This window comes from Camarhynchus parvulus, chromosome 4A (assembly GCF_901933205.1).
Source record: "Camarhynchus parvulus chromosome 4A, STF_HiC, whole genome shotgun sequence".
NCBI classification, from domain to species: Eukaryota; Metazoa; Chordata; class Aves; order Passeriformes; family Thraupidae; genus Camarhynchus; species Camarhynchus parvulus.
Genome location: NC_044600.1, coordinates 6,049,310 through 6,063,747, shown reverse-complemented (window position 1 = coordinate 6,063,747; position 14,438 = coordinate 6,049,310). Strand labels below are relative to the sequence as shown.

General features: G+C 51.4%; 1 protein-coding gene across 1 annotated transcript in view; it reads left to right on the top strand.

Annotated features, from left to right (window-relative positions):
• AR (androgen receptor) overlaps window positions 1–10,833 on the top strand; it is a 35,389-nt gene extending 24,556 nt beyond the window's left edge. The window contains exons 3-8 of the mRNA XM_030967746.1: window positions 664–780; window positions 6,269–6,556; window positions 8,654–8,798; window positions 9,545–9,675; window positions 9,877–10,034; window positions 10,304–10,833. Of these exons, the coding sequence (XP_030823606.1) occupies window positions 664–780; window positions 6,269–6,556; window positions 8,654–8,798; window positions 9,545–9,675; window positions 9,877–10,034; window positions 10,304–10,459 (995 nt within the window). The 3' untranslated portion in view covers window positions 10,460–10,833. The remainder of the gene's footprint in view (window positions 1–663; window positions 781–6,268; window positions 6,557–8,653; window positions 8,799–9,544; window positions 9,676–9,876; window positions 10,035–10,303) is intronic.
• The last annotated feature ends 3,605 nt before the right edge of the window (window positions 10,834–14,438 follow it).

Below are 14,438 nucleotides of genomic sequence, written 5' to 3'. Positions count from 1 at the left end.
TGCAGGCTGAGTCTGAGGTATGGGTGACTCTGACCATAAGTAACTTCTGAATTTCCTGCACCTCCCCAAAACCCATGGCTGCACAAGATCCCCTGTACAGGGAGTTGCTGATCCCAGTTCCCTCCTGGCTGACTGCAGATACATCCCAGGGGACAGGGTGACATCAGACTCACCTGTGGAGCAGCAACTCCTCAACCCCAATATCTGTAGATACAACAGACCCAGCTGGTGTCAACGGGTTGCACAAAAAATAATTCAGTCCCAAAAAGGTCTGTACAGCATCACGGCTCTGAGGGGACTGATAGGTGAGTATTGTGGCAGAAGGATCAAACCGTGGGGTCTGGTCTGCAATGGCTGATGGATGGATGACACTGGATGGCATTGGATGGATGGATGACATTGGATGGTATTGGATGGATGGATGGATGGATGGATGGATGGATGGATGGATGGATGGATGGATGGATGGATGGATGACATTGGATGACACTGGATGATATTGGATGGATGGATGACATTGGATGACATTGGATCGATGGATGACACAGATAGACGGATGACATTAAAAAACGAGAACCAGGCTGCCCTTGGTGATCCCAAAAGAGCCCAGCCTGTCTCTCTGCTGGCACCCAGCACCCATGCTGTGTCTCTCTGGTGTTTTAGGTAAACAGAAGTACCTCTGTGCCAGCCGCAATGACTGCACCATCGACAAGTTCCGGCGGAAAAACTGCCCCTCGTGCCGCCTGCGCAAGTGCTACGAGGCCGGGATGACGCTCGGAGGTACGGCCGGGGTCCCCTCCTGGGGCCCTCTGTGTCCCCTGGGGGATGAACAGCCAGTAAGTGGCTGGAAAATGAGACTGATGGATACACACTCAGGAAATATTTTCAGGGTTCTACTAGCAAAATGGGGAATTTCAATAGCTTTTCTTTGTGTTTCAGGAAACGTATTTTTCCCTGATTTCAAACCTTGTGAATCTAAAAAAAAATTAAACAGCAGGGTGAGTTGGTTCTGGCTCCTGAAGCCTCAGAGCAGAGCACTCCCTTCTTTTGATGGGACTATTCCAAGGCAGAAAGGAGCAATTTCTTGGTGAAATTAAAAGCTCGGTGTTTTCTTTTGCAGGATGGAAGCTGCTTGTGTGTCCCTGGTGAGGGTCCTTGTTACAATTTGTCTCTGTTCCCAAACCCCCAAAACTGACAGGGTGCTGATATCCAGAATCTGAGGTTTTCTGCTCATAGTCTATAAACTGGTGTTGATCACTGGGTGTCTCCTTGTTGAGTACATTTGATGAAATTCTTCCCTGTGTGGTGAGATCTTGGCACAGGGTGCCCAGAGAAGCTGTGGCTGCCCCATCCTTGGAAGTTTCCAAGGCCTTGAAAACTTGGACAGGGCTTGGAGCAAGCTGGGACAGTGGAAGGTGTCCCTTTCCATGGCAGGGGGTGGAACTGGGTGATCTTTAAGGTCCCTTCCAACCCAAATCCTCCTGTGATTCTGTGAGGAGGAAAATATCCTGGAAAAGGGGGCTGACAGACCTGCCCCTGCTGGGAAGTTCTGGACTGAGGGGGCTTCTGGGGCTGCAGAGAGGAGCCCTGGCAGTGCCAGGCACAGCACAGGGGGACAGAGGCAGCCCAGACTGCTTGGGTGTGTCAGCATTTTAGGTAAAATCCTGACCCCGTTGCTGGGATGGGCTGAGCCTCCAGAGCTGCTGGGCTGCAACAACACTGTCTTGAAGGACTTGTTACTGAAGTGGCTCTGATTTGTGACTCACCAAGGAGCAGAGGGTTTCGTTTGATTTCTCCCCAAAGATCCCAAAAGGCAGTGCAGTCCTCCCTCCCTTTTCTTACACTATTTTTAAGTGCTTTTTTTCTGGTGAAGTTTCCATAAGTAGGAGAAGACATACATCAGTGTAACCCTCTTCTGCAGGACACACTGACAAAATTAATGCTAATACGGATACCCCGCTCCCTTCTTTTTTTCTTCAGCTCTTTGGGTCACCCTGACCTGTTCTGCCTGGTCTATTTTACATTTGGTTTGGATGTCGGTGTAAAGGCAATTGTTACAAACAGGCAAGCTTGTGGTTGCCCACAGTAACCTCTCTCACAGTGGAGGCAGGGCGTTTGAAATCACTCCCAAGCTCCAACCAGTCGTTTTTAACTGGTGGTTAATTACAGTCACTGATGGGGTATATCCCTGGTGCTCTCGTGGGGGAGGAGGAGGAGGAGAAGGAGGAGAAGGGGGCGGTGACACACTGAATGCCTTCTGCAGGCTCTGCTCTGGAACAGGATGGCAATGTGTTGAAGCACTTCATTATTGATTGAGATCACAGTGACCTGCAAGCTGGTATCCACTAAGCAGGATCTTCTCTCTATAGAGAGGGAAAAGATACTGTAGAGAGGGAAAAGGAGAAAAAAAAAGAGCAAAAAAACAGTGATAATGCTGTTTTAGTGTGTTGGGTCCTGCTGGTGTGCTGGCCTGTGCCCACCATCCCACTGCATCTGTTCCTGCTGCTGGGGAAGATGCTGTAGGGATCCTGCCAGCCCTGAACCTGGGAAATGTCCTGGTGTGGGCACAGCTGCAGGGATTCTGCCGGTCCTGAGCCCAAGAAATGTCCTGGTGTGGGCACAGCTGCGGCCTGCCTCCGAAATGTCCTGGAATGGGCACAGCTGCAGGGCTTCTGCCAGCCCTGAACCTGGGAAATGTCCTGGTGTGGGCACAGCTGCAGGGATTCTGCCAGCCCTGAGCCCAAGAAATGTCCTGGTGTGGGCACAGCTGCAGGGATCCTGCCAGTCCTGAGCCCAAGAAATGTCCTGGAATGGGCACAGCTGCAGGGCTTCTGCCAGCCCTGAACCTGGGAAATGTCCTGGTGTGGGCACAGCTGCAGGGCTTCTGCCAGCCCTGAGCCCAGGAAGCATGAGAGGTGCCAGGGGCTATTCATGTGGGCACTCCAAGCTGCTGAGCCCACAGCCAGAGCTGGCAGCCCCCCAGACTGCAACCATGTGGGTCCTGGCTGGAGCAAAAACTCAAACATGTGTCATTACTTTCATTTTGTTTAGAGTAGGGCTAGAAATCTCCTGTACTAACAGCCAAAAGCTTGTGAAAGTCCGGGCTTGAGGCATAGGTGTGTTTAATTCAGTCCTAATTCAGGTTCAGCTGCTGGGGGCAGAGCAGAGCTCATGTCTCACCACACAGTGGGTATTGATCCAGCCAGGGGGAATTTGACACAATTTTTGCAGAGCCATTGCAGTTGTTACAATCAGTGTTACAATCAGGCTGAATCTGATTTTTCATCCGGGCTGCCATTGATTTACAGCAATTGGATCTTTATTACAACTCGATTTGCTTGATTAAAACCCCTAATTGTATTGATTTTCTGTCCCCACAGTGGGTATTTGTCACCTGTGACTCAATAACCCTTTTGCTTCCTACACAGCCACCCAAGTGACATTCCTTACCTCCTTGCTCCAAGATGTGTTGTCAAATCTTCAGTGTCCTCATGGCTTCTGCAGTTTGCCAACACCTATCAGCCCTTGTCTGCTGACCTCAGTCCATCTGTTCTTAATGTTCATCCCTATTTTCCCATCCATACATTGCCATATGGGCTGGTTGAGTAAAAATGGTTAAATCTGGTTTGGGGTGAATGAGCCACCCTTGTAAGAGACAAACCTGTCTGATGTTGTTTCAGCACAAATGCCTTGAAATGTATCACTAGGGGGTTTGCAATAATTCAGCAATACTATCTACTGTTACATCCTTCAAGTTCTTTTCAGTCATGTGGACCTGATTGACTCAGATCTCTTAAATGTGTCTGCCACAACCAGTAATGTTATTATTATCAACTGAAATTGTTGTGCCAGACAAGATTGATAGCTTGACAGGTTCAGGTTTTCAAAAGATTGGTGTGAAGTTCATAAAAACAGCAAAGGGCAGCAAGTTCTAAAACAAGTCTGTTCAGCTCCTCAGTGTCCCTCTGGCAGCTGAGCTCAAGGTGTGCTGCAGGATGTCTCCATTATAGCCAGTGCAAGAGCAGCTTCTTCCAGGTCTCCATAACTTCCCCAAGTCCTGGCATCATGAAAATTGGTGCTGGAGCCCAGAGTGCTTCTTCCTCAGAGCTTTAGAAGTGCCTGTAAGGGAGATGTTTGAAATGTGCATCACTTTGGCCATTGCTCTAAATGTGCTCCTGGGGGGTTCTTGCACTGCTGAATATTTTATTGTGATATATAATTGTGTCCTTTAAGCTTTTTTCCACATCCATCCCCAGAGACCCCCAGGCCAGCTTGCAGGGCCTGGGGCAGTGCTGTGCTGCAGCTGTACCTCGAGGCTCCCTGGGCCCCTTGTCCCTGCTGACAGCCAAGCAGGAGCGTCCCAATATTAATCACATATTCTAAGGTTTCTCCCACCTTGCTTTGAAGAAGTGCAATGTAGACTTCTACCTAGCTTAGCTCATCCTAGAGTAAAAACATTACAGATGTCTATAACTCCAAGTTTTAAATTTTTGTTTATATTACCTGCTGAGTAGGAGCCACCACCACAAAGGGGCTTGGCACAGGTGAGTGAGTGGAAGCCAGTCTTTACCTCTGAAGGTTTTCTCCACCTAGCAATGTCAGTATTTCAGTGCTCCTGGAATGCACAAACCCCAGGCCTATCTGATAGCACAGTTAACACCCATTGCCACAGAAGAGTCTGGTTTGTGGCTGCAGTTTCAGAGCCAATGCGGTAGGTGCTTGCTGTTTTCTCACTTCATTTGGGATATTTTCATACTAGATAATTAAATATTAAGGGAAAAAACCCAAGCATTTAAACCAAACCATATGTGTGTTTTGTGCATGTGGGTTTGGCTTCGCTCGCACACGACCTGGGGCAGTGGTTATTTCTAAATCCAAACTCTGTCACAGGCTGCCCAAGTGGAGTCACCATCCCTGGGGAGGATTTAACAGATTTGTGGCTGTGTCACTTGGGGATGTGGGTTAGTGGTGGCCTTGGCAGAGCTGTGACTTTGGAGGCAAGGGAGAAGAGGCCCTATCAAATGAGTGGCTGATGGCCAGAGGCCATCACACTGTGCTGCAGCACTGTTTTCCTCTTGCTCTCCTTTATTTTTATTAAATCCTTTTTCCTCCCTTTTTATGGAGAGGCCTATCTTCATTGCCCATACAGCAGATCATACAGAGTACAAAAAAAAAATCAACATTTGGAGTTAATTTACAGAGCTGCACTTTGACTTGACATTTTTATGTTTTACTGCTTATTTTTCTAATTGCAGCTGAAAGGAAATTCTAGATAAGTATCATATAATGAAGGAGCCAAAACCCCAAGGACAACTGATTTGATGTTGTGTTACCTGCTGAAGCCATTGGCTTTTGTTCTCTAATTAGTTGGGGTTTGGATTTGGTGAGGGGTGGCAGGAGCAGGCCACCTGTGCTGAGCAATGTCATGCTGGTGTCAATGAGGGGAACATGGACTCCCCAAGACCTCTGGTATCACACCTCTGGGGTGCTGCAGCTGTGGTTAAGAGCCAGGTGTGTGAGGAAAACACCTTTTCATGTTGGGCACGGGCACAGGCACCTGCTGCTTTGGTCCCCCTGCCAGCTCTGCTGATGGGGCTCATGAGGCTGCACAGCAGAGTGAGACCTCCCGGCTTGGGTCCACTCCCCCTCAGTGGGGACTCCAGGGAAACAGCCCTGGAACCCCCTGCTGGCTTCTGAGATGTGTTTTCTGTATTATGTGTGCAGTGTGTTTGGGAGAGCCTGGCTGTGGGGCAGCAGGCATTGCAGGGAGAAGGCTTTTATCTCAGATGCATCCTGCTTCTGCCCTGGTCTGGGGTGGGACAATCCCACTTGGCCATCCATGTGCAGTTTTTTTTCTCCCTGGGACATGACTGTATGTTGAGTTTATCATCTTGTGTTGCTCCTCTTTTTGATTGCATACGAGCAGTAGTTTGACTTGAGTGAAAAGCTCTTCTGTCTCTTGTCTGGATCTTCCTCTCTGTTTTTAAGTGGGAATTAGAGACTGGTCATTACAGAGGATGTGAATGGTATTGGTTCTTTTCCATGTCAGATTAAGAACAAAATGGATTTTGTCACACAGTGTGTTCTCCTCTTGTCCTTAGGTGAGAACTGCAATGCCAGGGCACTCCTTGGGCAGTGCCCACTGAGGGAGGAGCTGCTGCTGGTCATCACTTTTCCTTTCCTCATAACTACAATGATGGAGCCAAGAATCCCTGACATGTTTTTAACATATTTTTAAGTATCACACTAAACTGTATCTTTCCCACAGCCCGCAAGCTGAAGAAACTGGGTAACCTGAAGGCTCAGGATGACATGGAGGGAGCCAGCTCGTCCAGCCCAACGGAGGAGCAAGCTCCCAAGCTGGTGATGACACGAATTGACGGCTATGAGTGCCAGCCCATCTTCCTCAACGTCCTGGAGGCCATCGAGCCTGGGGTGGTGTGTGCTGGCCATGACAACAGCCAGCCTGACTCCTTCTCCAACCTGCTGACCAGCCTGAATGAGCTTGGGGAGAGGCAGCTGGTCTACGTGGTCAAATGGGCAAAGGCTCTGCCAGGTGAGAAGGAAAGCAAACAAATCCCCTCCCAGCTCCAAAGCCCATCTGCACTGCTGGGGGCAGGGGCAAAGGGGGTGGTCTGCAGCCCCTGTCCCATCACACAGCTCCTGGGGGACCCTCTCCATGGGCAGTGTGTGTGTCCCCTGCCTGGGAAGCAGCGTGGGACTTGTCTCTAGAGGGCCTGATGATGGGAGGAGGAACTGAGGGGTGATGGAATGTGTTGGAATTGTACTCTGCGTTCACATAGCCCCTGGTCAGCCATACCATGTGGGCACAGGGCACTTCCCCCCATGGCAGGGCTGCAGCTGGTCTGGGCTCAGGGTCCTGCTCTTCTCCCTCTCTTTCCATGGAGGTTTTGCTCCACTTCCAAGCTGTGTCTGCCAGCCCTGCAGAACTGCCCTCTAGACAAGGATCAGCCCTGTCCCAGAACCCACCTGAAGTGATGAAAAGGGTAAATAGCAACATGGCAGAAGATTAATGCAGAATCCCAAAGGGTTTTTCCTGGCAGTCACTCAGGTTGCCCATGTGATAGCCTGGTGTGATATATTTGTGATGCCTTCAGAGAGGTAATAGGAGTCAGGAATTTTCCAGATGCTGGTCAGCAGGTGCAGTAAATGGAGCATCCTGATGAGTGATGTGTTCATTCAGCTGGATTTGCAAGGCGTCACTGCAAGGTTGGCGACATGCTGCCTGTTCCACCTTGTAATCCTGGAACTGGGTGAGTGGGATTGCAGAGGGCTGAGCTCAGTCTGGGCACAGCAGCACCCAGCTCACCTCCCAGCATCCTGGAGACTGGAGCATGGGGCCAGGTCCTGCTGCCTTCTCCTTTCTGGCCCCATTCCTCAGGGGGCACCAGAGAAAGGAGGAACCCCACTCCTTGTATGTCTGGGGTGATAACAGCCAGAGGAGGAGACTGAGGCACAGTAGGTTTGCCACTCTCTGCCAAACCGTGGTGATGAGCTGTGGTCAGGTGTCTGACGTTCCCAGGAGTTTAGCAGCTCCCTAGACTGGTGCTCCCAATGGCATATTGGTCTGCATACCCTTAAATGCAGAATAGCCCATTCTGTTTCTGATATTCTGAGTCACTTGGCTTGTAAAACCAGGGACAAATCTTGCTTCTTCTTTGGCTTGTCTACACCAGACATCAAGATCCACAGAGACACCACCAAAGCCACCTGGCATCCAGGGCTGAGGCTCTACCACTGCAGTAGTGCTGATGGAAAGGGAGAGTGCTGTGGGAAATGTTTTCTATCACAACCACCCCTTTATCAGAGGGTTTTGCTCTCCTGAACTGCACCTGATGCCCGACCCCTCAGTGTGTGACGGTGTCAGCTGCTGCCCTGCTTCCCCTCGGGGCCAGCATTGACTGTGCCAGGGTGGCATCTGGGCAAGGTTCATTCTCCAGCTTGTTTGCCTTGAAGAGCTCTCCAAAGCACAGAGATCCTTGCCTCAATGGGTTGTAATTATACACTGGAGCTGTTAAATTGCTTTAATATGTGATTGAAATAATGCATGATTGCCTTGAAACTCAATTATATTTGCCTATTTACGAGTACGTTGAAAAAAACAGCGTTGGAGGTGGTGTAAGCATGCCTGGGGTTTAACTCTGGGCTGCCATCTGGGAATGGTAATTTGAATTTAGTTGCTATTTTTGTTTCTCTTGCAATGTAGCTGAGGTTTCCATGCTCATTCCCACAGTCAAGAGATCCATGCAGCGTGTATGGGGCAGAAACCGGAGCCTCTGTAACCATGGTGGGAGGCCTAGGGGCTGCCTGCTGCCTCTGAGCATCACATTAAAGTCCAGTTACTTAAATCGGTGCAGTCCTAATGGAACTTTCTCCCCTCTTTGTCTCTAAGTTCCCTTTCTTCCCTTCCAGGGGCAGGTTTGTGCTTGTCTATCCTTGATTCCTAGTCAAGGTGGGAGCTCCATGTCATGACTCATGTCCTGAGACATGAGCTGGCTGAGCTTGGGCTGTGGACTGACCACCTTGTCCTAAGAGAAGCGCTGCAGGAGAGCTGGAATCTACCTGGAAACAGCCCTGGAAACTGCAGGAACCCAACAGTAATTTGTAACATCCCTCCCTTATTGTTTACTAGGATTTCGCAACCTGCATGTGGATGACCAGATGTCAATAATCCAGTACTCCTGGATGGGCCTGATGGTGTTTGCTATGGGATGGAGATCCTTCACCAATGTCAATTCCAGGATGCTTTACTTCGCTCCAGACCTGGTCTTCAATGAGTAAGTGTGAAACAACAACAGCCTGATGCTGGGGTTTGGGTCAGCCCAGGTGACCAGCTACACTTAGAGCAGTTACACTGAGCTGCCCAGCACAGCCAACCCTGGCTATGCCCATCCTGCTCCCCACTGCCACCACCCATGGTGACCTCCACGAGCAGTGAGGGCACTGTGATGCCTCTCTGGGTCCTTCTGCCTGCTCCCTCAGCCTTGCTGTGGGCTGATGCCCACCAGGGCAGCAGCAGAAGCTGGGTGAGGGAGTGCTCCATTTCTGCCTTTCTGCCATGGGGTTTGAATTCCAGCTCTGTTGGGTAGCTGGGGTGAGCAGAGATAGAGACAAAATGTACTGTAAGGTCCTGGTGGGATCTCCTTGATGTACCATCAGCTTAGAGCTGGGGAGGGTTTGCTGGCAGTCAGATTTAGGAGCTTGAACCCAATAACCAAACACAGCAGCAGGCAAACTCCCACCTGCCTGGGAGCTCCAACTCAGCCTCATATCCCTCATAGACAGAAATGTTTGGGAAATCATTGCAGTCACTCTTCAGACAAACGCTGCAAGTGCCTTGTAGCCATCTGTGTCCAGTGAGGATCACACACAGGCCTTCTGGAAAATGCTCCATGTGGCAGAGCTTGGGCCCTTGGCATCAGGCTGTGCCAGGCAGTGGGGTTTGCTGGGTCAGGGAGTGTCCTCCGTGTCACACACATGCACGCTGGGCTCCGTGCCATCTGTGCCCGTCTCACCCTGCCAGGTACCGCATGCACAAATCCAGGATGTACAGCCAGTGCATCAGGATGAGGCACCTCTCCCAGGAATTTGGGTGGCTTCAGATCACCCCCCAGGAGTTCCTCTGTATGAAGGCTCTCCTCTTCTTCAGTATTAGTAAGTATGCACACCCTTCCCTCTACAGAGCTCCAGCACCTGCTGCTGCATCGCCCTTGAAGCATCTGGTGCTCTTCCTGTGCCTGGACTTTCACTTCCCAGGAGGAGGCTGGAGATGTCCCCTGCTTCAGCCTTCCTCCTGCTCTCCTATTGTTGTCACTCTCTGGGCTCCTCTCACTGTTTCATTCCCCTCCCACCCAGTTCCAGTGGATGGCCTGAAGAACCAGAAGCTCTTTGATGAGCTCCGCATGAATTACATCAAGGAACTTGACCGGATCATTGCCTGCAAGAGGAAGAACCCCACCTCCTGCTCGCGGAGGTTTTACCAGCTCACCAAGGTCCTGGACTCTGTGCATCCGGTAAGAGAGGACAGGGAAATGTCCATCTGTACACATAATGTCCATCTAAATGCATAAGGAACAATATAAAAAAGAAACTTTTCACAGAGAGAATGATCATTCCCTGGAACAACCTCCCCATCGTGGGAGGAGTTCAGATACAATTGGAGAGAGCACTGGATAGTCTCATCCAGTTTCCCTTTCCCAGGGAAGGTGGGACCTCTGTCATGTATCCTCCCAGAGAAAGCACTGCCCAGGGACTTGTTTAACCAGCTCTCTTCCTTTTCCAGATTGCCAAGGACCTGCATCAGTTTACATTTGATCTCCTAATCAAGGCACACATGGTGAGCGTGGACTACCCAGAAATGATGGCCGAGATCATCTCTGTGCAGGTTCCCAAGATCCTGTCTGGAAAAGTCAAGCCTATCTACTTCCATGCACAGTGATCTTTCAGAGGGACCCCCGTGCTGCCACCCCCATTCCAGCCATCTCCTGCCTGTTACTTCTGCACTACTGTCCTGCAGTGCCTTGGGGAATCCCTCTGTGGCGGTGGCCAAGAGGACAGGCAGTGACAGACCTGCTGGGATTCCTGAGATTACTATTTTCCTGAGGTACCTCTGAACTGAACCCCTGGCACCGACCTCTGCCTGGCACCAGCTGCTCACAGTGATGGACAGGGACTGGTGGGGGCAGTGGCACCATGTCTGAGTGTTCTCCTCTGTTTGTCACTGTGACTCCAGCAGCCCAGGGCCATGGGACAGCAGAAGAAGTGCCAGTGGTTGGTGGGTTTGGGGTGATTTTTATAAAAAGAATACAACACAAAGCACGTTGCAGCTCCGCGTTTGGGTGTGGGTTATGTCGCCAGCCTCCTTCTTTGCTTTGTTTGCACTATGGTGCTGGGAGGCAGATAAGTTCAAACACTGCAGAAGAGAAGCAGAGCAGAGCTGGGGGACAAGGCAAATTTGTGGCTGAGGAGTTCACGGGCCCTGCAGCCACTGTGGGATCTGCTGTGGTCAGCTCAGCCCTGGGACTGGCCTGCACTGCCGAGACACGAGCGATGGAGAGGACAGGCTGCAGCACAAGGCCTGCCAAGGAAGATCACCTTGGAAATCCCCCAACGATGGCTGGCTCCTGTTTTCCACCTGGGATGTTTTTCCTATGGCCTGTCCGGCTGGGTCTTGGTCTGCCCTGCAGACCCCCGGGTGCTCAGCAGTCACATTTCTGTCCTTGCCAGCTGCTGCTCCCTGACAAAGCTGAACCCACCTCTGAAAGTGCCTGATGCCCTCGGACCTCACACCTGCCTGGCTCCCCTGGGCACCTGCAGCCCCTGCCCCCACACCTGCTCTGCTCCTGTCATGGCTCTGCAGACCTGGGATTCCAGCTATGCTCTTTCCCTTCATTTGTCCCAAATATTTTGTCCCAACTATTTTTTTTCCAATGCCAGAAGATGAGTGTTCTGGAGCCAAGACCAAGGCCAGGGTCTACGGGACCTGTGGGACCATGGGACTCCTCTCTGAATCCTGTCCATGGAGAGGTGGCTGTGGGAACTGGCTGCTGCCACCAGGGCTCTTTGGGGGGCTGCAAGGGAAGCACCAAGAGATCCCCTGCTCTTGGAAGCAGCACACACAGCTGCTGCTGATGGCAGTGGCTGATTGCAGCCCAGGAGGACACCATTGTGCACTCACTGTCCCATGTACATGGTCCTGTATGCACCACACCACCCACACCCCATCCCATGTGCACCACCCACACCTCATCCCATGTGCACCACCCACACCCCATCCCTTACACACCACCCACACCCCATCCCATGTGCACTGCCCCACACACCCAGCCTGTCCCCAGCACACACACTGCAGCCAAGCCTCTGTGCTCTGTGGTGTTTTAGTTCCCATCTTCCTGCACATCCTGAGTACATCAAAACCACCTGCCCAGACCCAGACAGGCTGTCAGTGACTGCACACACACACAGGCTGGTGCCAGGGTCACACATGCCAGCATGGGCTGTGACATGGCCTGGCATTACCAACCCAGACATCTACGAGGGATTCTTGTGCCAGCACAGACAAACAGCCAACTCTGCATCCTCCCAGGGCAGTGAGCACACCCAGAGCCCTGTGCCCACCCTGTGCCCAGCTCTCCAGGAAATGCCATCATGGTGCAGATGCTCCTTTACACTCTTGGAGTAAAACAAACAATTTCCCTGATGCTTTTCAACCTTTTGATGGGATTTTCATTATAAGAAGGAGTGGGGAAAAAGCCCCTATGGAAGGAGAGGATCTTTCTTTGCAATGGTTTTCCTTCCTCTGCTAGACAGGGCTCTGATCCTGCTCCTCCTCCTGAAATCCTCTCATGTAGGCAGGAACAGAACCCATAGGTGAACTTTCTGGCTGGCAGCCAGCAGGTTGCTGCTCTCAGAGCCCCCCCATGCCAGGGGGCTGCTGGCATTTTCAGTGCTGGTGTGAGCTACAGATATTTGCAAATGAACCAGTAAAAATTTTCATCTGGTGCATCCCTGTCTTCTGGAAATTTCCCTGACTCTTCACAGCAGAGCTCAGTGAGCACTGTGAGCACTGAGAATCACTGTGGTGATTCCCAGTCCCTGTTATCAGCTCAGGCTCCAAGCAGTTGGAACAGCAGTTTGGGAGAGCTTTGTGCTTCGCACAGGCTCGTGTCAGGGAAGGTTTGGTTGGTTAATGAGTGTCCTGCTGGGTGTTCATCTGCTGGGAGACTGAAAAGAGGCCAAACCTAACAGGGATTTGCCCACCCTGCTTTGCTGGTGGGAGCACCATGTGAATGAGAAGTGGGGCAGCAGGGAAAGGATTCTGCCTGTGCCCCATGTGTGTCACCCAGCACAGCGAGTGCTGAGTGAGGCAGGAGCTCATGGGGAGCACCCCCAGCCCAGGACAGAGGGGCAGTCAGGGGCACTGAGGTCAGGTTCTCGGTCTCTTCACTATCACAGTAAACGTCTGCAACTTGTTAATTCAAAAGTTGGGGTTTTACAATATGATTACCAGGAAATGTGGGAGCCAGGACTCGCAGCACCTGTGTGTGTATTTGCTGGGGGAATTAATGCTGTTTCCATGTGGATTTTCATGAGCTGCTGCAGGAACTGGGGAAGAAGAGGCTTTAAGAAATACCAAAGTCCAACTCCTGCCATTTATCTTTATGCTTTTTGTTTTCTTTTGCATTTTCTTGTCTACTTTTGCTTTAATAAAGCAAGGAGAATTTCACCGTGTTCACAGTCCCAAAGAAGATGTCCCTGAGGCTCTCCTTGGGCTGAGCCCTGGAGTTGGGACCCCCTGGGTGTCACAGCTGAAATCAGCCATCTCCATGTTCCCTCGTGGATTCCCTGACTGTGCTCTGGCTCATCTCAGAGGTGTGGGGCGTTCTGAGCTGGCTCAGTCTGAGTCCTGGCTCAGCCCATCAGCTCCTGCCCAAGGCAGCAGATGGAGGACAAGGGATACAGACCTTGGCATCTCCCTGGGAGCAGTGTTTGTGCATGGATGGGCACCATTCCATAACAGAGGGTGTGGGATAAAGGATGCTGCCTTTAGTGAGGGCAAGAGGGACACTTCCTCAGCCCTGTGTCATGCCAGAAGCAGTGAGACAGATCAAATGCAATGCTGCGATGGCATGCAGCATTCCCAGGGCAGGTGTCACTGATCTGTGCCCACCTGAGCCTGACAGGCTCCTGCCAGCACCCCCTGCCCCAGCAGGAGCAGGAGCCAGGACAGCAGCTCTCTGCTTGGAGAGGCTGTGGTTGAGTCTGGAGAGCTGGCAGCATCCACATGCCACTGCCATAATGTCCAAGAAGCCCTTTGTGCTTGGCTCAGGGGACAGGATGCTCGGTGAGGGAAGTGAAGCTGGGGCAGGACCCTCCCTGCAGTACCACTCCTTGCTCTGGGCCATGGGGTTGTCCCTGTGGTCTGTAGGGAATGCTGAGGGTACCCAAGGTGTCACCTGCCTCCCAGCCAGCCCGAGAGCTGCTGCCCTCAGTCACCTCCCACCACCAGCCAGCCCTGCAGTCCCTGTGGTGTCCCTCCCCTTGCTGAGCTCTTGCCCTGGATGTTTCAATAACATAATGTATGCTAAAATTATCTATCTCTGTATAAAATAAAGGCATGGCCCGTTTTCTATTGCTAAAGATATCTATTTAGTGACGTGCTCTAAGAGTCCTCTCTGGTTGCACACTGAGGTACTGGATGCTCTGCAGGAGATGAGTCAGAACATGCCAATTTAATGGAGACTTTTAATTATTTTTCTGGCTGGGTGCTGCCCAGTTTGCAAAGGTCCCCCTTTTTGTGGCATGCAGAGAGCACACACTAGCATAGGCTGGGGTCAGCAGCACCTTCTCCAGCCTTCCTGTGTCTTCTTGAGGTTAGACAGGGACAGTGTTTGCATTGGGGAACAACGGAGTGTCCC